Below are 25110 nucleotides of genomic sequence, written 5' to 3'. Positions count from 1 at the left end.
CATGTGAATGTGTGCATGTTCAGGTATATGTCAGCATGTCCCAAAGGGGCTGGATCAAGGTGACTCCCAGGTGAGAGGACTTTTCAGGATGGGAAAGGATGGTTTGAAATGTAAAGTGGTGACCCTTTTCTGCCAGGGCTTTTGTCCTGTGGCCATTTTCCTGAGAAGAAGCCCACCTGGTTTAAGTCCATTTTCTCAGGTAGCCATTCATGGAGCGCTCTATTGACAGAAGAGCCTAAGATATTGCAGCTTGCTCTTCCTTGTGGGCCGGCTCCTGCTCATCACATTCCATTCTGTCTCTTCCAGTCTGGACTGACACCTCTCCACGTGGCGTCCTTCATGGGACACCTTCCTATTGTGAAGAACTTACTGCAGCGGGGGGCGTCACCCAATGTCTCCAATGTGGTAAGATCTTGAAGACGGTGAGAACTCTTGGCTCTGGTCCCCAGCTCTGAGGGAAGCTGTAGAAGTGGGTCCCTGTCTTCTCCGCCCACGGAAATGGGATTCTCGGGATAGCAAAGGTGTCGGGAGTGGGGCGAACGTTCCTCTCTGTTGAGGCTCCCCCAGTTAAATTTGTCACACAACTGCACATCTTTAGAGTTTTATTTTGGAACGTCTATATGTGCAATCTGGAAGTACATTCCCACATTTGAATATTCATTAGCTCCGAGGTTTACATTCCCATTTCCCTAGACAACTGAGGGGGAGAAAAAGCCAGACTTGCTGGGCAGCTCCGGCTCTTGGGCAAAATCCTACCAAGCCCAGGCAGCAATCTGAGTTCAACAAGTGTCCTTTTGCAACACCAGCATGTATTAATATTTCTATAACCTTGTCATTTTGCAGAAGGTAGAGACCCCATTGCACATGGCAGCCCGAGCAGGACATACCGAAGTGGCCAAATACTTGCTCCAGAACAAAGCCAAAGCCAATGCTAAGGCCAAGGTGAGTTCAGGAGGCAGGAAAGGGAGGGACCGAGGGTCCCTCCAGCCTGGTGAAGGGAAGCCATTCTCAGAGGCCAGGGACTCCCAGTCACGCCTCTCCTGTGTAGGTCACACGGAAAGCTCCGGCTCTGCTTTGCTGGAGTCCTGAGGGGCCAGAGATATTCTTCCATCAAAGCTGAATTTCTGTAGTGTACCAAAGCCCAGGGAGCAGGGCTAGCCTGCGGCTTTCATCGGGCTGATGAGTAGATGTGACTGAAGGAAGGGACTTGGTAAGATCACGGTGTCACCAGGACAAATCAGCCGGGAATCACTTGATCTAAAAGTGGAGGATCCCCCGTTGTATACTGGATGACGAATAAACCATAAGACGAGCTACCAAGTTTGCAAGATAGGCTGTGTGGCCAAGATCAGCACTCTGCAGGTGGCAGGCTCCCTTGAGCATCTCGGCTTTAGCACAGTAACCGATATACCATCCGTGGAGCCCCTGGACAAGGAGCTGTAGCTGGAAGTTGTCTTCCCTGATTCAGTAATTTGGTGCCCCATGACTGCTGGCATAAAAAACATCAAAGTATGCAAACATAAACAAGCATAAGAGGCACTGAGCTTGGGAGAGAGGGCTTGTTGGTTTTTCTGTGTCCAACATTGTGAACCCTTTGTGTCCGTTAGCTGCTTGAGCAGAACCCTATGAAACAATGTTACAATTCCCACTTAACAACTGGGGAAGCTGAACCTTTGCGCAATTAAGTAGCGAAAGCACAAAGCTGGTGAGGTATAAGGATCAAATGAGGGAAAGCATATTATTTTCTGTAACTCAGAGACTGGAAGAAATCCAAGATCTTTTTATGTGTGACCGAGTCACTTGCTCTTTCTGGGCCCCACCTCCCACCCCTGGGAGACACGGAGCTGGGCTTGGGAAGGTTAACATTCCCAGTTCTGTGCTTTCTCCTGGGGTCCAGGACGACCAGACACCACTTCACTGTGCTGCTCGCATCGGCCACACAAGCATGGTGAAGCTCCTGCTGGAGAACGGCGCCAGCCCCAACCTCGCTACCACTGCTGGCCACACGCCCTTGCACACCGCAGCCCGTGAGGGCCACGTGGACACAGCCCTGGCCCTCCTGGAGAAGGAGGCTTCCCAAGCGTGCATGACCAAGGTACAGTCATGACCACGGTTCCAGTTCTTAGAAAGCAGCAGGCTGATGGGGTTTAGCAGCCCACCCGTGATCACAGTACTCAGAAAGCTGAGACAGGAGGATCAACTGAGCCCAGGAGCTCAAGGTCAACTGGGGCAGCATATCAAGACTGGATCTCAATTTAAAAAAAAAAGACCAGAAATAAAACAAACCACACATATTTTTTTTCAGTTTTTCAGAAGCAATAGGCTAGGCCTGGGGCTCTGAAGGGGAGTCCCATCTAAGCTTCTTTGTGGTCATGGGACTCTGCAGGCCCATGAGTCTTCTCCTTCCTCGGAAAGAGCACAGCCAGTCAGGTCTCTGCACCAACCAAGGTGTCTTCTATTTCCCCTGTAACTTGCCAGACACCTGCTCTAGGTTCCTAGGATACAGGGAGGACCAAAGGGCTCAAGGACTGCTTGCCTGGCACTCCCAAGGCCCCAAATTCACCCCCCAGAGTGGCAACAGGTAATGGACTAACTAACTAGGTAAGATCCTGATGGACTGAGTGACACACGCCTGTGATCCAGGACTTCAGAGAATGAAGCAAAGGGATCTAGAGTTCAAGGCCAGCCTGGCCCGCATATTAAGACTGTCTCCAGAGGAATGAGAGCAAACCAAAGAGACGGCCCCTGCCTCCCTCAGTCAACAAGCAACTGACAACATCGCAGGCAGCTTCCTCTCGTTTCTCCTATGAGAGCTGGCCTGGTGGTACTCAGGGAGGCTTGTATGTAGCGTCTTGCAGGGACCAGAATGCTCAGGTTCTTTTGTCGCATAGGCATTCCGATGCTGGTTAGCCCAGGAAGCGTCCTACCCGTGCCTTCCTTTGGTGGCATTGGCTCCCATGGGTCCTGATGGCCTGTGTTTCTCCTCAGAAAGGATTTACCCCTCTCCATGTGGCTGCCAAGTATGGGAAGGTACGGGTGGCTGAGCTTCTTCTGGAACATGACGCACATCCCAACGCAGCAGGAAAGGTGAGTTGGAGCCTCCCTCTCCTCTTGGGTTAGCAGAAGCAAGAAGGGACAGACTTCCCCACTGGGAAGCACCTCTCGTGCCTGGGCAGCCTCCCATAGAGAATGGTCTTTATGATGGCAGTCCTAGCAAAGTCTGCGTCTGTTAGAAGTACCTGGTACTCTCTGAACATGTGTGTTGATTTTGTGGCCCACCTCCCCAACAGGGACGAAGAAATGGTCCTAGAGCCTGCTGGAGCCATCTTTCAGTGGCTGTCCTTCAAGACTAGCTTTAGGCAGATAATATTTTTTCTTTTTCTACAGTATTAATGGTGGGACCCAGCACTAGAGCATATGCTAAACAGCTCTCTACCATTGAGCTACCCCCTAGCCTTAAGTACGAGATTGATTTTCACTCTTGTTGTGATGAAACAATTCCTGGGGCTTGCACATGCTGGCCGAGTGCTTCACCCCTGACCTACACCCAGCCCAGATCTGGATGGGTGCTGCCTTGTGAAAGAAGCACCCAGGACTGAAGAGCAGATCCGGGTTGTCTACATGGTCCCTCACGGGAATGAAGCTGTTCACTTCCCCTCTGCTTTGTCCCTCCGCAGAACGGCTTGACTCCGCTGCATGTAGCCGTCCATCACAACAACCTGGACATCGTCAAGCTCCTACTTCCCCGAGGTGGCTCCCCGCACAGCCCTGCCTGGGTAAGATCCCTCTCCCAGCGCCTGTCTTAGGCAGTGGTGTCCAACCTTCCTAATGCTGTGACCCTTCAATACAGTTCCTCATGTTGTGGTGACTCCCAACCATAAACTTATTTCCGTTGCTACTTCATAACTGTAATTTTGCTACTGCTATGACTCACATTGTAAAAGTCCACTATGCAGGATGTCTGATATGTGACCCCTGGGGAAGGGTCATTTCACCCCCAATGGGGTCACGACCCACAGGTTGAGAACTGCTGATCTTAAGCGACCCCAGATGTTTTGTGTTTGACTCCTAAACACAGACACGTCACAACGCCTACACAAATACTGTCTGCAGCATCGTGGCTGCCATCTGAGGGCTCATAGAATGGGAAGTGGCAACACTGTTCTGTCAGAAGTTCCCTCACAATGGTAGAATTCAGTTTACACACCCCGAGTCCCCACCCCCACCAGCTACCTGTCACCTGTGTTTTGTAAACTGATGGTCAAAGGTCTAGCGATGAGTTTCCTGGGGCCACAGCCTTGTTCTCGGAGCTTTCCCTCAGTGGGACCGTGTCCTGCTGGAATGTCTCGTTCCATGCTTCTTTCCAAGGTTCTGGTGCTGGGTGCAGTGGTCATTCCTCTCTGGGCCTTGAAGACCAGAGTCCCGTCTGGGCGTGAGGATCTCCCTAGTTTATTTCTGTTTCAGAATATAGCCACTGTAGTGGGGACTTTAACTCCTGCATGTTCTGAAGCGATACCACGTCTGGGTTCTGCAATACATTGCTAATTATAGGACTCTGTGGCCCTGAGGGACCCTGACCAGGGTGGGGGCTTAACCCCTGCATGTTCTGCAGTGATAGCACGTCTGGGTTCTGCAATACACTGCTAATTACAGGACTCTGTGGCCCTGAGGGACCCTGAATGGGATGGGGGGGATTTAAAAAATAAGCCAGAAGACAGGGGAGCCTTTGGGGGTAACAGAGTACCCTGGGGTGAGGTGGAAATTGGATCTGTAAGAGGCAAGAGAACACTATGAAACTGACCAGGAACGGAGTCAGGGCCTGCATAGAAGAGACACCCGTGATCTCTGCACCAGGTGCCCCGCCTCCTGACAGGGCAGCCTGAGAATGATGTATGGCAGAATTCAGTCACACAGGGGGAGCTCCAGTGCTGCCCACCAAGGAAAGAGTCATTTGGTGGGTCGGTGGGTCGCTGTGTGCTTCAGCTTACGCTCGCCAGATTCACCAGTGGGGAGGGGACCGAATGACTCTACCTTGCTCTGTCTTCTCAGTATGATGCTCCCCTTTCCCAACACCCGTCCTCCGCAGACACAGCATGCCTCAGGAAGCCCTTGTCTCCTCAGGCTTCGCCCCTACTCCTGTCTCCGGTGGTAGCGGGCCCTACGCCATTGTGCAGAGGCAGCACACAGCCGGCTAAGATGTTGACTTACTCCTGCTTCTAAAAATAAGAAGCCGGACTCCCCTCCTCCTCCTCCTCATTCCCACTTATATAAACGGAGCTGGAGCCAGGTTCATGATATTTAAAGAGAGCGAAAGGCAGCTCAAAGCCTGCACAGATGGGGTTTGTTTCCATGGCAAAAATAGTTCCCAAAGTAGTCTGGCAATTTTGTAGAATTTCACAGTAAATCCCTTTGCACCCAAACCAAACTCTCCCCTGCTCGGTCTGATGCTAACAGATTCCCTCCCGTGTGCATGCCTTCCCTGAGCTTCCTGGGAAAAGGAGCCTTTTACTGACATAGATCCCCGTCTGACCTCTCCCTGGAGCTCCGGCCTAGTTGCTGTTTCTTCTTGTCACCCGCAAAAGGTCACCATTCCTTTAGTCCTGGTTTGGGGGTCACTCTGATGGCTTGGTCCATGCTCTGAGATGGTCAGTGACTCATGTCTTCCATTAACCCAAGGTGACCTGGAAGGTTTAGCCGTCTCCAGGGCAAGCTTGTCCCTGACAAATCAACGTCTGTTCCTGCCAGTGTGTTAGATACCCATAGCTGCCCAAGTGACCAGGGACTCCTGCTGGTACCTCCGTGGATGTGCTGCAAATGTCTCAAATGACTGAGCCTTGGGGGTGAAAAAAAGAGGAGTCCTAAAAAGCCTTGCTTTGCTATAGTTGAATGGCTGTCCTTATTTCACTAAGACGTCTCAACCAGAAATGCTGGTGGACCCTCAGTGAGACGGTGGGTGACTAGCGAAAGGCCACAGACAGCTGGAGGAAAGCTAACTCGCCAGTGTGGGAAAACACATGTCTGGAGACCATTGCACACAGTCACGGTCTCCTGTGAAAGGTTGAGTGGGCATAGGTCCTGGAGGTCATGGGTCCTGCCCTGGAAGTCCTTCACTCTGAGTATTTCAGGGCCTGGCTGCTCGAAGTGTGGTTCATAGGCCAGCAACCTCAGCATCACCTGGGAGCTGATTAGGAAGGCAGCCCCTCAAGCCCTGTCTAGACCTTCTGGATCTAATTCTGCTGAACAAGGTCTCAAGGGCATCACACACACACACACACACACACACACACACACACACACACACATCATACACACACATCACAGTTCAAGACGCCAACAGAACCTAGGGCTTGCTGTCTGTTAACACACACTCCCTCTCAGAGAGAGCTTCATCACAGCAGGGAGTAATCCGTGCCTGACTTCCTTACTCTGATGCTTCAGAGAGATCCCAGAAGCAGTTTCTAACAAGGTCACCGACCAGTCTACTGTAGAAGGCGCTCACTCATACTAGAAACCCAACCACTGACAACGTTTTATCAAAACTACATAAAGAAATGAAATGAAAGCCAGAAGTGGTGGCTTACACCTGTATTTCCAGCCCTTGAGAGTCTGAGGCAGCTGAACCACCTCAAGTTTGAGGCCTGCCTGGCCTGTATTGTATTTCCAGGCCAGCTTGGACTCCAGCGTGAGACCCTGGTACAGGGTAGCATCATAGTTAACTGGCAAGGCCAGCACTTGTCATTTCCTCTTGCCCAACCGTGCATGGCAAAGTCACCACCACCCATGACTGCTCTGTTCTTGTGTCTTCATTTTGGAAAGCCCTTTCTCGCGAGTGCATAATTACATTTGATCCATCCAGAATTGGTTTCTTTCTTTCTTTTTCTTAATAAACAAGGCAGCTATTTCCCCTACTTTCAATGATCTTGTATATAAGGACATCATCTACGAGATGAAATATTGCCCTGGGCCGTAGATGACTTGGAGTAGGAATAGAACTCCCTAGTCCCCCCCACATCCTTGAGTCCCCTGCCAGCAGACCCAAAGAACAGCACGGGGGCCAAACTGTGTGAGGAAAGGTTTCTTTTAGGGTGCTAGTAAAGAAAAGAATAGTCATACATACTGAAGAGCAAATGTGAGCCTCTCAAGAGCCAGTCATTCTGTTGATTTGACACAGGATTTCACTATGTGGCCCTGCTTGGCTTCAGGCTCACCCTACCCCAGCCTCCAGAACGTTGGGATTACAGCCATGTGCAGCCATACGTGGTTCCCTGTTTCTTTTCCGTATGAAGCGTTTGGGCCTTTGAGTCCTTTCTGCCAGGAGGGAGACAGGGAACTTGAACCCTTCCCTACCCTACCTTCAAGCTGGCATCTGGATTTTGCTTGGTAACGTTGCTTCCTGCCCAGCAGGGCCTCTGAGCGAGATGGTAGGTCATCACACTTGGTGAGCAGGGTGCGGATGTTTGCCGGTGATGCGAGCCGGCCGATCTAGCTCCCAGCCAGCAGTTTGTGTGTTTGTCCGTCTATCTAACATGCCTGCTCAGAGGGCGAGCCAGAGCCTACCCCACCCCCTGCGCTCTCCTGTCCTTACCTCGGCTGTTGGGTGGAACAGGTCTCAGGTGCCTTCTTCTGTTTCAGAATGGCTACACCCCTTTGCACATTGCCGCCAAGCAGAACCAGATAGAGGTGGCCCGGAGTCTGCTGCAGTATGGAGGATCAGCAAATGCCGAGTCTGTCCAAGGCGTGACCCCGCTGCACCTGGCTGCCCAAGAAGGCCACACAGAAATGGTCGCCCTTCTTCTCTCAAAGCAAGCCAATGGCAACCTGGGAAATAAGGTAGGCCCCTCTGAGTTTGCCCTGTAGCTTCCATGTAGGCAGCAGCTTATGTGATTTTCCGTGAGGCCTATGAGTGGGATCCCGGGTAACAGCCCAACGTCAGTTTTCTCTCAATGCCGTACCGAATCCATAGCTGACTGGTAAGACTGGGACCCTGAGGCTTTGAAGCCTTCCTGTGCCATTCTGCCTTTCTCTGCCCATTTGAGCATCTTCAGGAAGGCCACCATGGAAGCCCAGAGTGAGTATCATCTACATTCAGGAGTTCATTGCATAATTTGGTTCTGAAGATGTTGCCAATAGCTTTGGCAATAGCCCAAGTTGTTTGCGGGGGGGGGGGGGGGTTTAAATAGAGCCCCTTTGGACAACAACTCAACCTCAACTAGCTGTCATCCATTCCTGGCGGTGGAGATCTCACTTGGTGATGAATGGTATCTAGCTGGGGTTTCATCTCCTCCATTATCTGGTGACTTCATTTAGACTTCTCTCATATATGTATATATTTTAAGAAGCTTTTACCATCGTGTGTTTCCATATGACCCTTCAAGTAGCCCTTAGTGTTAGTTGTCCCTCCCTTATCCCACGCCCTCCGCCCCCTCTGGCCTTAATTCTTCCATCCTTGTCTCCCTGTCTTTCCATAACTATTCTATTTTCCTTTCCTTGGGAGATCCTCCCCCTCCCTACCTCCTTACTCTCTCCATAATCTCTGTGCTTGTACAGACTGTAGTAGCATGGCTATTGAAGGCTTAAAAGCTAAGATGCATACAAAAGAATATATACAATATTTGTCTTTTAGGGTCTGAGTTACTTCATTCAGGATGATTTTTTTCTAACTTCCTCCATTTACTTGTGAATTCCATGATTTCATTTTTTAACAGCTGAGTCATATTCGGCTGTATAAATGTACCCCATTTTCATTATCCGCTCATCTGTTTGGGTATCTATGCTGTTTTCAGTTTCTGGCTGTTGGGAGAAAAGCAGCAATGGACATGGCTAAGAAAGATCCTCTGTAGTCAGATGTAGAGTCCTTTGGGTGTATGCTCAAGAGTGGTATAGCTGGATTTTGAGAAAGATCGACTCCCAGTTTCCCAAGGAATGGTCACGCTGATTTCCATGGTGGCTGTATAAATGTGCACTTCCACCGGCAGTGGTGGAGTGTTCACCTTACCCTACATCCTCACCAGCATGAGCTGTCGTTTGTTTTATGGATCTTGGCCGTTCTGATAGGTGTAAGATGAAATCTCAAAGTGGTTTTGATTTTGCATTTCCCTGATGGCTAGGAATGCTGAGCCCTAACCCTCACCCTAACCCTCACCCTAACCCTCACCCTCACCCTAACCCTAACCCTAACCCTCACCCTAAGTGTTTCTCAGTCATTTCTGTTTCATCTTTGTGAATTTCATTTGTTTTTTTTTTGATGTCCAAGTTTTTTTTAGTTCTTTCTTCTTTTAGTTCTTTAGTTCTAATATCAATATTTTAGATATTAACCCTGTAGCAGATGTATTATTAGTTAAGATATTTTCCCATTCTGTAGCCTGCAGATTCTTGGAACAACACAAACAAATATAAGGAACAAATAATCCCAGACCAGCAAATCAAAAGACCAGGTTGGAGGACCCACATCATAACAACAAATAACAGGATCAATAGCTACTGCTCATTAATAACTCTCAATATTAATGATCGGAGCTCGCCAATTAAGAAAAAAGACCACAAAGTAACAGATTAGATTAGGAAACAGGATCCAGACCTTGGGCAGCCTGAGAAATACAGAGATAAGTGGATTCAATGGGGAGTCAGAGTTGGATCCATGTATTCAGCACAGGGAGTAGAGGGACGGTGACTTTCCCAAGAGATTTGGTGCAAGTTCCCACATAGCAGTCAACACCCTGCACATCACTATCCTCATGGGAAGGCTGATGAGAAGCCTAAAAATGTGGTCCTTCCACTCCCAGAGGGGTCCACCCCTCACACTGCTGTGGACTGCAGGGCCGTGGTACCGCATGCTCTCAGAAACTGCAGTGTGATTTTACGTGGATGGTGCTTTCTCAGATGCCCCCTGCTCTGCCCTCGAGATGAGTTGGTAGAAGCCTGTATTTTCTAGAGTAAGAAACTGAGGCACCAAAGTTTTACCCCAGAAATAACAGTTCTTACAATTGAAAGTCTTCCTTAAGCGAATCTGTTGTCTGCGGGTCAGCCTCAGCCCACCGCTTAGTTCTATAAAGCTTCATTGGAACTCAGCCATGCCGGATGGTTTCCATGCTGGTTAGGACTGCTTGCTACCAGGATTAGCAAAAGTACAAAGTCACAGTCTCATCAATTAGCAGTTGGACCTTAATAGAATAAGCTGCCTGGCCCTTCCCTACGTTAGTCACCTGACATTCCAGTGAGGACTTAGAGGCCCAGGATAGGAAAATTTTGCCAAATAACCTGTCGGATAGCTGACCTGGTGCTGCATAGGCCCTGGACTTTCGAGTCTCACAGATCCGTCACAATAGCCTGGAATTCTTCCCTGCCTCAGAACTGATGTACATCTGTTTCTTTTCAGAGTGGCCTCACCCCCCTCCACCTGGTAGCACAAGAGGGCCACGTTCCAGTGGCTGACGTGCTGATCAAACATGGTGTCACAGTGGATGCCACCACCCGGGTAAGGCAGGCAACCCCATCCCGCGTCTGTAATGGCTCCCTCCCTTAGCTGCATGCTCTGTCACAATCCACCAGGATTGGCCCCCTCACACCTTAGAACATCGCGGGCCACCCCCTCACACTCCCTCACACCTCCTCCTGCCTTTTCCTGGGACTGGTAAGGAGTCTGGAGACACCAGCATTCATGGTCACTTGTTTTTTTAAAGCTTGTGAGACCTTAGGTTTCATCATAAGAACTTGGAAGGGGTGTTTGCACATGACGTTAAGTCCTGTCACATGTGTGCAGTGAGCATGTGGAGGGTACCCAGGCTTCCTCTGCGTCACTCGGAAGTACAGCCCCTTTGATGCCAAGATTGTGTTGAATGGAGTTTGACTTTCAAACTCTCTGTGGCAAAGAGCCCTGTGTTGTGATGTAAGGATAAGTGTGTGTGTGTGTGTGTGCGCGCGTGTGGCACGCGGCACACTGCTCTGGGCGTTTGCAGCATGGGGAGATGGCTGCAGTGACAGGAAGCAGTTGTAATAAAAGGGGGCGGGGACTAAGAAGCTGGTAGCCCAGAGGGAGAAAAGAGCACCTCCAGCTGGTGGAAGAAGGAACTGCATGGAAGAGGAACACCCTAGTTCCTTTCGTTAGGACAGGGACTGAGAATGCAACTCAGGGCAGAGAGTTTGCCTAGCCACATGCAAGGAAGGCCCTGGGTCCTGTCCCCAGCCCTGAAAAAACCCCAAAGAAGGAACAGAGTGGCACCGTCAGAAACACGCACACATGAACCCCAGTTCCACAGATGTACTAGCCATGAGGTGAAGACACCCCAAGAAGAGCTGCCTACAGCTCCAGCAGGATTTCTGTGAAGCCCTTGGTCTAGTTCAGTCTTTTGGGGTCCTTCCCTGAAGGACCTTGTTCTGTAGATTAGAGTTGCCTCATGCATTACAAAGCCATCCCAGGACATGAGGGTCTGGCCCATAGGGTCTGTGGTCAGAGGGTCTCCAGACTTGTCCACTGTCTCCCTAAGGACATGTGTGACCAAAGAGGGCCTGACTTGTCAGTCATTTGGGAATAACACCAAAGTAAGCTAGGGGAATTGGAGCAGAGTTTGAACATGGAGAACGTGGGGCCACCTGCTGGTGCGTGGGAGATCTGGGTTCGTCCCCACCAAAGATAAACAAGTAGACATTGCTAGGATAGATTCTTTGGAAATTTGCGTTGCAGCTCACAGTCCCACGACTAACCATGGCCCTTCACTTTAGGCCATGGTCAGTTCCTACAAACTCTAGTAGTTCACCTAGCATCTGGATGCATACAGTGGGGCTCCACCCCTGTAGTAGAAGAAACAAGTCTGCCATTGTGAACGTCAGCACCGACAGTGCGTGGCTGTCTGTCCTTCCAGAGCTCCTCCTGGCACAGACCCATCAGCCCCTCCTTCTAAAAAGAACGCTTCTCGAATCCTGGTGTGGCTCTCTCCGACCCCCACCCCAGCTTTTCTAAGTGCTGCCCCAGACGTTTGTCCCCACTCTGTCCTCTCTCTGCTTCTTCCTGTCAGCTGCCGTTGGACATTTCCAAGGCTAACAACTCTTAGCCTAACCCCCTCTTCTGGGTTCCTATCGGTCTTCCGACTGCCTGCCTGGTGGCTTCGGCAACATCTCAGCTTCCCTCCTCTGACGCCAATCCTGTCCCTTCCCTAACCGACACTAGCACACCGCGTCTCAACAGTGCTCGCCCTTCCCTGTAGCTGCCTCCCCTCCCTTAAACAGCTGCTTCTGTGAAGAATGCCTTTGAAGCCTCCGCTGGTGCTAGGGATGCCCAGATGACTTCTCCCCGCCCACGTTCATCTCTTGCCTTTCAGATGGGTTACACCCCACTCCACGTGGCCAGCCATTACGGAAACATCAAGCTGGTGAAGTTCTTGCTGCAGCACCAGGCAGACGTCAATGCCAAGACCAAGGTACAGGGGCACCTTACACTCAACTCCTGAGCCGACAGCTCCTAGGTGCCCCCTTCGGAGGGAGCCACAGCCACTCCAGGCCCTGCTCCGTCCCGAGCTTTGAACCTACAGAAGGAAGTGGGGGGAAGAGTTTTAGCAGGGTGGACTCTGAACTTTGTATACCGTTCTTCCCCCCAATGGCTAACTGATCCTGCCAAATGTCTGCCTTGCCTCATAGCTAGGATACAGCCCCTTGCACCAGGCAGCTCAGCAAGGACACACAGACATTGTGACGTTGCTCCTGAAGAATGGTGCTTCTCCAAACGAGGTCAGCTCGGTGAGTACCCACCTGAAGCCATTCCTCACAGCTGGGGGAGCATCCCTAACCATACAGGTTGCTGATTCTCTGGAGTCTGGACTGAGCTATGCACCATAATGTGTCTGCCTTGTATACTCCAGAACTTAGCCATGGGAATACGGTTATCCTTCCCAATACCATACCTCCTCCTCTCCGGTGTGTAACTGTTCCTGCTGGCACGCCTTCTGGCGTGTTCGAAGCTACCTTCAGGAAGGATAGGATAAGTAGGCAAAATTAAGTGGTTTTGGGCATCAAAGACCCCCCTAGCAGCCTTGGCGATTGTCCATCTGGATGAATTCCCTGTCCTGATCGTGGGGTTTGTAGGGTTAACCTGCATGGCTGTTCCCAACTCAGAAGGTTGTGAACCCTTGGCTGTAGGTGTTTGCTGAGGGTGTAACTGCAGGTGGGCCGAAGTCATGTGGGGCCCAGGCATGTTCTGCAAGCAGAGAAGACCGTCAAAGAGAATAAATGTTTCAAGGCTTTGCAGTTTTCTCCTAAGTCTTTCCGTCAAAATCGATGTACTGAAGTGTGCCCCTGTCCCATTTGGGGAATTTGTGGATTCTGACTGTTGTAATTAGTTAACTAAACAGTTCAGGACTGCTGTTCGCTATCATAACACTCAGTGACTGACAGCTGAAGAAAGGGTGTGGGAACACTGCCCTGCTGCTGGCTGGCTTCTCCCAGCAGTGCTTACCTGCCTTGTCTCGTGTCGAGGGCATCTTCTGAACACTGAGGGCTTACAGTGTGCCCTGCTTGCCTTCCTGCCTTCCTGTCTCATCTCTGTGGCCTCCAGGATCATAGACTTGTACATAGATCTTAGCTCTAAGGCCCAGCCTGTCCACTCAGGCCCTTCTGAAGAATCCAAGCAAACCTGGTCTGTGTGCAAGAGATAGGCTCTCCCCTCTGACACCCTGTCTGCTTTCCCTCTGTCCTAGAATGGAACCACACCTCTGGCAATAGCCAAGCGGTTGGGCTATATCTCTGTAACCGACGTGCTCAAGGTGGTCACGGATGAAACCAGTGTAGTGGTATGTCTGTCCCTCCCCCCCCCCCCCGCGAGGAGCCCGGCCTCACCTAACCCCAGTTACAGCTGTGAACCCTGAGGGTTACTACCCAAAGTCAATGCCACCCACCTGGTAGTCGCTACTCTCTACAAGTGGGGCAATACTGCCACCTAGTGCCCAAAGGATTGGAAGGGTTTGAGGAAGGGGGTGAGGTAATAGGGCGGGCAATCTGAGGTCTGGCGTTATCCTGCCAGGCTTCGGCGTCCAGATCAAATGCCTTCTAGGCCTGGCTTTCCTTGGAGGCACATCTTTCCATCTCCTTTCCTGGCTGCTCATCTGGGGGCAATAGCTGGACTAAAGCAAATATACTGCACTCCAAGTGGGTCTGAGCCCCTGCCCTTCCTCCTTCCAGTTAGTCAGCGACAAGCATCGGATGAGCTACCCGGAGACCGTGGATGAGATCCTGGATGTGTCTGAAGATGAAGGTAAAGTCTTTGGTGATGAGCTCAGGCGTGATCCTCACAAGCTGCCCTTGGTGTCTCTCAGAACAGATCCAGGCTGGACGTACAAGCACACACTGAAACTAGGGACACCCGCTTCTTACAAACATTGTCTGCTGACAGAATAACTCCTTTCAAATGATCCTGGGTGAAGGAAGATTGAGAATTTAGAGGTTAATATTTTAGATCTCAAGTCTTTATCTGCGAGCCAGTTCCCGCATTTGGTCAAGGATGGATCTATTCATCTCTGCTCTAAGAGCTGGTGGTAGCTGCAGCAACATCTGGCTGCTGCTTTCCTTGACCCTCCATAAATGACAAGGCTGCTTGTTTAAGAAGAGAACACATCTTGGTCAGCTGCCCTCTGACAGTGTGGTGGGGCGGAAAGTTTGGAGTCCTCCGTCGTCACTGGGGGAACAAAGGTTTCAACTTCGTGATCGCCAGGGTATTTTCCCCATCTCCCGTCCCCCAAGTATTTCACAGAATTGAGGAAATGCAGAATAGCGGGGTTGGGCCTGCTCTCTGGCCCCTTCTGTCTGGAGTTCGGTAGTCATGTGACAGTCAGCTAGACAGTTATAGCACACGCCTCTCGCTTTACCGGGTCCGATGCTGTCATTCCTTCAACTTGGCTCTTCTTTGCCTTCCAGGAACTGCTCAGATAACTATAATGGGTATGAAATGCTTTCTGTTCCCTGTGGTCTTTTTCACCAGAGCACATTCCGTCATAAGCACACAAGTCCTCACTAACCCATGCCTGCTTTGCATCCTCCGTGGCCTGCAGGGCCCGGAGCTGACTAAACAGGACATGCACACCATGATATCACCTCTGTCTCTGTGCCCATGCCTCCGTGTCTGTGCTCATCCTGCATGAACAGTCACACCCCCATCCTGTCGGCTCCAGGTCACAGGGCCGGGCTCCTCCCGCAGGGCGATAGTCATATGGGCCCCAGAGCCCAGGCTGCTCCTCCAGTCGGGCCAAGAAGAGGGGAATGGGTGCAGGGAGCTGGATCCTCTTTATGCGATTTGGAATTACAAATAACAATTCCAAGATGAGGAAATAATGATGGGAAATAAAGGGGCTTCAGTAACAAAAGCATGCCCCAACCTTGAGTGAAAAGGTTCGAGCACTGTGCTGGTTCCCCCTCTGTAATGGCAGATTAGAAATAGCTATAATCTAAGCTGTGTGTGATGGCTCATGCTTTTAATCCCAGTCTTCAGCAGGCAGAGACAGGCAGATCCTTGAGTTCAAGGTCAGCCCGGTTCTGGAACAGCCAGATCTATACAGAGAAAGTGTCTCAAAAAGGAAAAAGAAAGAAATGTCTGTAGTGGTGACTTTTTGTGGCGCCATTTTACGCTCTGAAAGAGCTGCTGTGTAGTGGGGACCTTATCAAAGGGGGAAAAAAAACCTCTTCCTGACTGTATGGTTGTCCACCCTACAAAAAGCTGATGGGTGCACACAGGGACTAGGAACTGGCCCGCCCTGGGCTCTAGTGCTGGAAGAATAGGACTGGTCATCTCCATGGCTAACAGGCTCCTTGGGGTACCAGAAACCAACCCTGCCCTCCACTTTTGAGCAGACGTTAGGAGGTGAACTAGGAGAAGTGCTTGCTAGGAACAAAGGCGATGTCTTGTCTCCAGCCTGTCACTCACTTGAGCTCCTGGTTTTCAGGTGAAGAACTTGTTGGCTCCAAGGCAGAGAGGCGGGACTCCCGGGACGTGGGTGAGGAGAAAGAGCTGTTGGATTTTGTGCCGAAGCTAGACCAAGTGTAAGATGGGCCCAGTGTGGGCGGGAGGATCATGCTGTGGATAGCCAGGAACCACTCTGGGACTCAGAGTAGAGATGGAGGTGAAGGCCAGGCTTGGGCGTGCCTGGGGAGGGAGAAGCTTCAAGGTGCAGGGACGATGTGGGTCAGTTTGTAGATAGGAGAGTCATTTTATCACGTGAGAGGTGAGGGGTGAACCAGTCAGGTCATTACAGATGGGCTGAGGTTTGTCACTTAAGTCTCTCAGGAGTGACGGAGGGGCCTGCATCAATTGTTCTGCTCCTTGATTGTCTAATGTCCCTGATTCATAGGGTGGAATCTCCAGCCATCCCAAGGATCCCCTGTGTCACCCCTGAGACTGTGATCATCCGATCTGAAGACATGGAACAGGTAAGGGACTCCTTGTCTCTTCCCGTGATTGTGTTCCTATGACCTAGGGACAGTGGGAGCTGAAGTAGAGAAGCTCACACCTTCAGAACCATGGTTCCGAGTCATATGTCCTGTAGAGCCTAGTACAGCTGACATACTCATTATGGCCACTGTGAGTTCCGGGAGCCTCAGAGGGCTTCAAGTGTGAGAAACACCATCATAACGTGCTGGAAGATACTCAGGCTGGCCAGCTGTGGGAGCAGGAAGGAAGCCTTCTCTGCGATGCACAAATGTCAGCTTCCTCTCTGCAGAAGGGGCGACTGTCTTCCCTCCTCTTCCCCCATTTGATCATAGAAGCTAGGGACCCCAACACTGACAGAGGGGTATTGAACCACTGTTCTCCGCATAACCGTTATTCCTGACAGTACCCTGGTTTGTGCCTTCCTTGCCTTCCATGTGAATTTGTCCAGAAAGGTAGATAGAGGTGGAGGATGATTTCAAACAGTTTAGGTAGTCCATTGGCACCTTCCAAGACCATTTCCTAGGGAGGTGGAAGAGTCGATGCGTTGAAAGCTGGCCATGTCAAGGCCTGACTGCCAAGGGAGGCTGAATCCCCTCCCCCCTCCACAAAGCGTTATGAATCTGAAAATACACTCGGGTATCAGCACAATACAGCATTGGTGTTGTCATGAGTCTGAGAGGTAGTCAGATGGCACCTTGGTACCACTGTGACGTTGTCCCTGTGTCACAGCAGCAGGAACAGGATGAAGGGGACCTGAATGAGTCTTGTATTGTAACCATCCCATTCTCTTCACACATGCACACACACACACACACACACACACACACACACGGAGAGAACCCAGGGCTTTGCATGTACTAAACAGAGTAAACAGAGCCCCAACATCTCTTTCCACATCTTTGCTTAAGTCAGAAACCCAGTCAGAGGTGTACACCATAATGTACTATACTAATTGCCCATCTAGGGCTCCACATACGCAGTTGGGTTTAATTGTCTCCTATGACAGGGCTGCGGTCAACTCTGAGTGTGGACTTAGATACATGGGTTTCTGTAAGGCAATGAATAGTCTCCTTCCACCAGGGAGGAATGGGAAGCCCCGCAGCCTGATGGACTCCCCTCACAGATTCCTCCCTCACACAGTGCCACTAGGGCAAGTAGCCATGAGGCGATGGTTCAGGATCTAGAACCAGTCCTGGAGAAGAAAGCATGAGTGGGGGAATGGCAGGAGAGAAGGGCAGATGGGTGAGCAATTTGTGCATCGAGCAGGAGCAAGGAGAGAGTCTAAAGGGATCAGAGTTCATTTCGTGGAACCGGTTTCTCCCAGATGAGCTCAGGGACCTGGGCACATGTTTGTGTAAACTAAGGGTAAGACAGGAGACCAGAGGCTTTCTGCTTTTCTGCAGGGATCCAAAGAATACGATGAGGATTCCCTCATCCCCAGTAGCCCAGCCACAGAGACCTCAGACAACATTAGCCCCGTGGCCAGCCCCGTCCACACAGGGTGAGTGTTGTACCAATCTGGGACCCACTTTTCCTGCCCTTGAGAAGGAAGCCAGCCCAGTCATGATCTACCTGTGCCTCTAGGTTTCTGGTGAGCTTCATGGTAGATGCCCGGGGAGGATCCATGAGAGGAAGTCGTCATAATGGCCTGAGGGTAGTGATCCCTCCCCGGACGTGTGCGGCACCCACGCGCATCACCTGCCGCCTGGTCAAGCCTCAGAAGCTGAGCACACCACCCCCACTGGCTGAGGAGGAGGGCCTGGCCAGCAGGATCATTGCACTGGGACCTACGGGGGCCCAGTTCCTTAGGTGAGACATGCCGTCCTGGTGAATGTGTCCCCAACCAGCTCCTGCCACTTCAGCTGAGACTGAAGGACCACCCTACCTGGGCAGCGCCCAGCATCTCATTTCTTTCCTGTGGTGACAAACGGGCTTGCCTGCCCCTCTTGGGCCCATGAAGCAGTTTGTGGCTCTAGAGAAGAAGGCTACTCTCAAAAGCACTGGGATACTAGAGAGGAGAACAGAGGAAATTTGGCTATTTGGGGGCCTAGGGTTTATTCAAATGAGCACCAGAATGCTCATCTGGAAGGCATTCCCCACAGAGGGTCCCCAGGCCCTTGAGAAGAATGAACCACAGGTTCTTTATTTCTCACCCGCCTGAAGCCCACTGGGGTCCCCGGCGCTCTGTCTCAGTGGCCCAGGACAGTTCTGTTCCTCCCCACCGCTGGCCAGTAGGTCCTTCTCCTCGCAGGCTGTGAGCAGGGCCCACTGCCATTCCCCTGTGTCCAGGCATCCGGCCTCCTCTAAACACCTTCCCACTGTTTGCTGTGTTCTACCTTAGCCCCGTGATCGTGGAGATCCCCCATTTCGCCTCGCATGGCCGTGGGGACCGTGAACTGGTGGTTCTGAGGAGTGAGAATGGCTCTGTGTGGAAGGAGCATAAGAGTCGCTATGGAGAAAGCTATCTGGACCAGATCCTTAACGGCATGGACGAAGGTAAAGGGGCCCTCGAGTTTCAGTTGGATTTCCTGCTTTAGGAACATGGGATCTGGGGTTGCACACTCGGGTTGGTCTGTCAGCACTGCCGGGAGTGTGGGAGGCTAAGAGAGGCAGGGAATGGTCCTTCTGACCAAGTGCTGGATTCCCAGGATGTGTGAGTAGGCATAGTGCCCCCCACCCCTGTGCGCAGTGCCTCTTCTACTGGGCCTCTGGGTTCAGATGCTTCCCGGCCACCTCCCTGCCAAGCCACTAGGGAAACCCTGGGACCACAGTCATGGCTCAGCCAGAGTCTTCTAGGCCACCTCCCTGCCAAGCCCCTAGGGAGGGTATGTGTCCAGGATATAGAGACCCTGGCACCTCAGTCATGGCTCATCCTGAGGCAACCTGTGGTTCCAGAGCTGGGGAGCTTGGAGGAGCTGGAAAAGAAGCGTGTTTGCCGCATCATCACCACCGACTTCCCCCTGTACTTTGTGATCATGTCCCGGCTCTGCCAGGACTATGACACCATCGGTCCCGAAGGGGGCTCCCTGCGAAGCAAGCTGGTGCCCATGGTACAGGCCACGTTCCCTGAAAATGCTGTCACCAAGAAAGTGAAGCTGGCTCTACAGGTGACATGGCCCCTTTCTGTCAGTTCCTAAGACTACATGGAGGTCAGGCCCAGGAGAAGGCGCTTAAGGAACTCTGGGAGGGAGCGGTGACCATGTGTTTCCTAAAGAGTTGTAGACAGTCCAGCCTGGCCACTGAGTGTGACCAGCTGTGTCCCCCAGGAAGGATTCCACAGAAGGCCTAAAGTGGGCCAAAGTGCAGAGGAAAAACATGGAGTGGGAGATAGAAAAAAGGTTCAGAAAGACACTCAGTCATGGGGTCAGGCCTAGGGGACACCATTTCATCAAAGTATATGGGGGAGCCCCGGGGGGATGGTCACCTCCTCACCTGAACTTTGAGGGCACCCGGCTGACCCTACCTGACTTGCCTGGAGCTGAGCCCTCTGTCTTTGGCACTTCACAGGCCCAGCCTGTCCCAGACGAGCTGGTGACCAAGCTCCTCGGCAACCAGGCCACCTTCAGCCCCATTGTCACTGTTGAGCCGAGGCGCCGGAAGTTCCACCGCCCCATTGGGCTTCGGATCCCACTCCCTCCCTCCTGGACTGACAACCCGAGAGACAGCGGGGAGGGAGACACCACCAGCCTGCGCCTCCTGTGCAGTGTCATTGGTGAGTGTTGCTCGTGGTGCCCGCTTCCTTGGCAGCGGCTGGGTTAGGGCACGCACTGGGCGGTGCAGAGATAAAGCCAGCAACTGCATTGGGCTCTTACGGCGTCCCTGGGGATGAGAGGAAAATGACCTGTGTATAAGTCCTCAGCACAGCATGGGGAGATAGAGTAGTAGACCAAGGATCCCCTCCGGATGTTCCATTTTTGGCTTAGCCCGTTGCTAAACTCCCTGCTTATGAATAGAAAGCATCTCCCCAGCCCGGCTATTGCTGCTGTTGCAGGTGGAACTGACCAAGCCCAGTGGGAAGATATAACGGGAACAACCAAGCTTGTGTACGCCAACGAGTGTGCCAACTTTACCACCAATGTGTCCGCCAGGTACGACGCGGCCCTTCCTAGCCCAGCATGGGGGCTGCAAGGAGCCACCCTCATGGCCTGGCCCACTCTCCCAGGTTGGGCTTCAGAGTCCTCTGCCGCTTCCCCCACCTGGCAGGGCTCCGCTGCTGCGGCGCGGCCCTGCTCACTGCTCTCCTTTTAGGTTTTGGCTGTCGGACTGTCCTCGGACCGCAGAGGCCGTGCACTTTGCCACTCTGCTGTACAAAGAGCTCACGGCGGTCCCCTACATGGCCAAGTTCGTCATTTTTGCCAAGATGAATGACCCGCGGGAAGGACGGCTACGCTGCTACTGCATGACAGATGACAAGATGGACAAGACCCTGGAACAGCATGAGAACTTTGTGGAGGTGGCCCGGAGCAGGGACATAGAGGTATGGCTCCCGGCTGGCCCCACCGCAGCCCTGGGAGGAAATGAAACTCTGGGTTAAGGTGGCTCTGGTGGCTGCTCCTGGCTCAGGATGCCTTCCCTCTGAAGTTGTAGGGACCATTAGGACATATTGCTTCAGCTCCCCAAGAATCATCTTAGATAAGTCATGACGAACATGAGGGCCACCACCACAGGCATCTCAGGGGCGTGTCTAATAAGAATTGACATTGGCAGGAGTTCACGTGAATCTGTCACACTTGTAAGTAACTTGCAAGACTGGAGAGCTGGCTCGGCAGTTAGGAGCACTTACTGCCCTTGCAGAGGACCTGGGTTCAGTTCCCAGCACCCATGTCAGATAGCTCATAACTGCCTGTAACTCTAGTTCCAGGAGATCCAGTGCCCTCTTCTGGCCTCTATGGGCACCTGCATGCATGTGGTGTGCGCTCTCTCGCGCTCTCTCTCTCTCTCTCTGTCTCTCTCTCTCTCTCTCTCCCCACACACACCCGATTTTTTTGAAATCTTTTTTTTCTTAAAGTACCTAACTTATAAGATAGGGTTTAATTCTCTTAACTGTGGGCAACTTCATTACCCCAGTGTACCCAGTGGGAAGCCAAGATTGGGAGAGAGGGTTAAAGTCACACTCAAGTTGCAGAGACAGTAGCTGTAGGATTTGACCCAAGCTCCCTGTTTCTACCAGCAGCCCTGGTACATGGTAGCATCTAGGAGAGCAGAGACTATGTGGTTAAAAGGTGAGAGGATTGAAATTGAGTTTTTACCAATTATTAGTTGGTAAATTATTACCAATAATTTAGTTATATTAATTATATATTGTTATCAATTATAAATTATTACCAATCCCAAGAATCTCTCTCATGTTTATATAATAAGCTAGGGACGATCTGAGGGTCTGACCTCTGAATCTTAGCTGGACTTACCTGGGAAAGCTGATGTCATATTTGGGATTTCTATTGCTGTGATAAAACACCATGACCAAAGGCAGCTTAGGGGGAGGGAAGGGCTTATTTCAGTTTATAGTTCATCACTATATCACGGCCTGTTGTGGGACAAAGTCAGGGCAAGAACTCAGGTCAGGAACTTAGAGGCAGGAACTGAAGCAGAAACCATAGAGGAACATTGCTTACTGACTTGCCCCTCGTGGCTTGCTCAGCCTGCTTTTATATATATAACCTAGGGCCACCTTGCCGAGTGGCACTGCCCATAGTAAGCTGGACCGTCTCACGTCAATCATCAATCAAGAAAAGGTGCTGCAGGTTTACCCACAGGCTAGTCTGGTGGGGGGACCTTTATTTTTCCTTTTTTTTTTTGGTTTTTCGAGACTTTTTTTTCTAAATTTTTATTTGTTGCAAGTCTGTTCAGATTCTCTATTTCCTCTGGGATAAGTTCCAATAGTCTGAGAGTTTTCCCATGAATCTATCTACTTTATTTTTTTTAAATATTTATTTATTTATTATGTATACAATATTCTGTCTGTGTGTATGCCTGCAGGCCAGAAGAGGGCACCAGACCCCATTACAGATGGTTGTGAGCCACCATGTGGTTGCTGGGAATTGAACTCAGAACCTTTGGAAGAGCAGGCAATGCTCTTAACCTCTGAGCCATCTCTCCAGCCCCCTCGAGACTTTTCTTAATTGGGGTTTCCTCTTCTCACATGACTCTGGCTTGTCTCAAGTTGACAAAGGAGTCAACTCCGAGGGCTGACTTGGGATCAGAAGTCCAGGGCCGAGACATAGGTATGCCTGGTGCTGATGCAGCCCTGGCACTCACTGGTCTATGGGCCTCAGCGTCCTCGGCTGCCAGATATGATCATGAGAACATCTCAGCTGAAGCTGTGATGCCCATAGAAGGAGTCCTTACATGTGAGACATTTGTAGCCTTTTTGGCACCTCTCACAAACAAAATATCTTCAGATAGACCTAAGAGTAGACCAGGGCTTTTCCCAGACGGCATGCTCTACAGTCCTGACAGGCCACTGAGTTCTTAGAAACATCTTCATCTCAAGTCTGCATCAAGAGAGCACAGCTTATTTATGACATTTTCCCTAAATGAGCGGCGAGGTTTCTCATAACCCATCCTCAGCCTCTGAGAGGGACAGTTTGGGGGAGGGAAACACAGAAACTTACAGACTTGTCCACAGGAGTTCAGCATGCTTTTCTTTTCCTGTAGGTTCTGGAAGGAATGCCTCTATTTGCAGAACTCTCTGGGAACTTGGTGCCTGTCAAGAAAACAACCCAACAACGAAGTTTCCACTTCCAGTCATTTCGAGAGAACCGTTTGGCCATCCCTGTGAAGGTGCTGGCCTCCTATGGCCACCCTCTTTCCTTGGTCTAGGAGTTTGGGTGGCAGGAAGCCCTGAGAACACCAGTCTAGAGGCATAAAGGGTCCTGCTAAAGCTCCCTATGTGTAATTGAATCTAGGTGAGGGACAGCAGTCGTGAACCGGGAGGGTTCTTGTCATTCCTGCGGAAGGCGATGAAGTACGAGGACACACAGCACATCCTCTGCCACCTGAATATCACCATGCCGCCCTGCACCAAGGTGAGCTGCCACCCACCAGTGTCCTTCCAAAGCTCCCAGAACACGCGTACATCCAAAGGGCTTCTGTCTTCGTTCTGAAGCGCCAACTTTAATCCCCGGGCTCTCCAGGGTTCTTGCTCTGCTATGAACGTGTGTTTTGTGACTACGGAGAGAAATCTTCCCTGGAAAGTCCAAAAAGCTTAGTCATGTGATGTGAAGAGCAGATGTCAGGGCCAGGCACCGGTAGAACTGTTCATATGGACATCCAGCCTCCCTAGAACATGGAAGACAGTGCCCCCTGCTGTTCTTGAGGCCTCTGGTACTTACAGCTGAAAGTGGACTTGTCCAAGATCAGTTACTCATAGACAGAAGTTGTTAAGTTTCTTTTCCATTTATTTGCCCGTCTTTCCCCTCAAACAAGGGGACCCTGGTGTCCCCAGCCACTGACAAAACCCACGTTTCCATGCTCAATCAAGGAGTCTGGACCAATGGACTCTTTCTGATCCGTAAAAAAGCATCATGGTGCATATTGGACCTTCGGAGCAACTCCACCCTCAGGATGTCTCCTTGTTTCTGTCAGTGCTGCTGTGCTGTTGTATGAGGCATTAGCCTTCTGTGGACACCTAGAAGAGAAAGAAGGTCACCTTCAAAAATGTGGCTCGATTTTTCTTTTCTTTCTGGGGATGAGAGAAATGAACCTATTTCTCTCTCAAATGGAGTTGCCAGTGCCTACAAACAGGCCCTGCTGTTAAACCTTAGGCCAGGGTGAGTCAGAAATGAGCCATTGAACAAAAGAGAATCCGGAGGGAAAAGCTGAGTTTGAATTCAAAATTTGTCTCTAATGGGAGATCTTCTACAAGTTACTCTCTACACCAGTTTCCTCACCAATGAAATCGAAGCTAGAATTGTACCTACCTGCTTCACAGATGACCGTGTGTATGGAATAGAGCCACTCACATAATAATGACCCTGGGTCTGCCATTATCTATATTATTCATGAAGTATTTGAGTATCACAGCCTCCCTTCACTCCCACCTCCTTCCACGCATTTTCTCTCTCAGGCCATGGACTACTGTGCCCCTTCACCAAAATATGAGAGCTTGTATCAGCTTCTTTAAGAGGGAGTACACCCAAAATCCATGGTATCGTTTCTTTGTCTTCTGCAGGGTAGTGGAGCAGAAGACAGGAGGAGGACCCTGACGCCCCTTTCCCTTCGATATAGCATTCTCAGCGAGTCCCGGCTGGGTAAGAACCCCTCACCTAGCACCCCAATATGCTTGCTCTTATAAGAATGCAGACGCGGTCCCATCAAGGCAGTCTGTCAAGGACTGTCCTGGTGTCCATTCATCTTGTTTTGTCTGCAGCAGACAAAGCCCTCCCCTTAGGTCTCTACCTGACAGTGTAATCTGAAGGTCCCGTGTAACCTGAGCAGCCTTCTGTAAGGACCACACGCCCACCTCATCCATGCTAACTGCAATCCAATGAATCTTCCCAGGTTTTGCCAGTGACACAGACCGTGCAGATATGAAGATGGCTGTCATCACGGAGCACCTCGGCCTCAGCTGGGCGGGTGAGTCAGGGAATGCGGACAGAAAGAAGAAAAACCCTCACCTACCTAACCACATGACCCTTCCTCCTGGGTGAGCCAGGGTGAAGGGTGTCCAGCCCTCGCTTCATGACCCGTTGTGCACCCATTTT

At 51.1% G+C, this 25110-nt stretch overlaps 1 protein-coding gene across 16 annotated transcripts in view; it reads left to right on the top strand.

Annotated features, from left to right (window-relative positions):
* The window catches only part of Ank1 (ankyrin 1), a 185563-nt gene that overhangs the window by 130945 nt on the left and 29508 nt on the right, over positions 1 to 25110 (top strand). For 10 of the 16 annotated variants that reach the window (XM_087900898.1, XM_087900893.1, XM_087900891.1 and 7 more), the window contains 25 exons: positions 307 to 405; positions 844 to 942; positions 1898 to 2095; positions 2989 to 3087; positions 3678 to 3776; positions 7633 to 7830; positions 10376 to 10474; positions 12315 to 12413; positions 12631 to 12729; positions 13686 to 13778; positions 14167 to 14239; positions 14899 to 14922; positions 15921 to 16017; positions 16326 to 16404; positions 17809 to 17906; positions 17990 to 18214; positions 18747 to 18901; positions 19301 to 19512; positions 19913 to 20117; positions 20397 to 20493; positions 20654 to 20882; positions 23063 to 23188; positions 23314 to 23433; positions 24579 to 24657; positions 24908 to 24982. In XM_087900898.1, the coding sequence (XP_087757024.1) occupies positions 307 to 405; positions 844 to 942; positions 1898 to 2095; positions 2989 to 3087; positions 3678 to 3776; positions 7633 to 7830; positions 10376 to 10474; positions 12315 to 12413; positions 12631 to 12729; positions 13686 to 13778; positions 14167 to 14239; positions 14899 to 14922; positions 15921 to 16017; positions 16326 to 16404; positions 17809 to 17906; positions 17990 to 18214; positions 18747 to 18901; positions 19301 to 19512; positions 19913 to 20117; positions 20397 to 20493; positions 20654 to 20882; positions 23063 to 23188; positions 23314 to 23433; positions 24579 to 24657; positions 24908 to 24982 (3076 nt within the window). The remainder of the gene's footprint in view (positions 1 to 306; positions 406 to 843; positions 943 to 1897; positions 2096 to 2988; positions 3088 to 3677; positions 3777 to 7632; positions 7831 to 10375; positions 10475 to 12314; positions 12414 to 12630; positions 12730 to 13685; positions 13779 to 14166; positions 14240 to 14898; positions 14923 to 15920; positions 16018 to 16325; positions 16405 to 17808; positions 17907 to 17989; positions 18215 to 18746; positions 18902 to 19300; positions 19513 to 19912; positions 20118 to 20396; positions 20494 to 20653; positions 20883 to 23062; positions 23189 to 23313; positions 23434 to 24578; positions 24658 to 24907; positions 24983 to 25110) is intronic. The other 6 variants (XM_087900894.1, XM_087900897.1, XM_087900896.1 and 3 more) reach the window with 1 other exon arrangement.

Source organism: Myodes glareolus, chromosome 23, assembly GCF_982192425.1.
Source record: "Myodes glareolus chromosome 23, mMyoGla1.1, whole genome shotgun sequence".
In the NCBI taxonomy this organism is placed as follows: domain Eukaryota; kingdom Metazoa; phylum Chordata; class Mammalia; order Rodentia; family Cricetidae; genus Myodes; species Myodes glareolus.
This window is presented reverse-complemented; position numbering and strand designations above follow the sequence as displayed.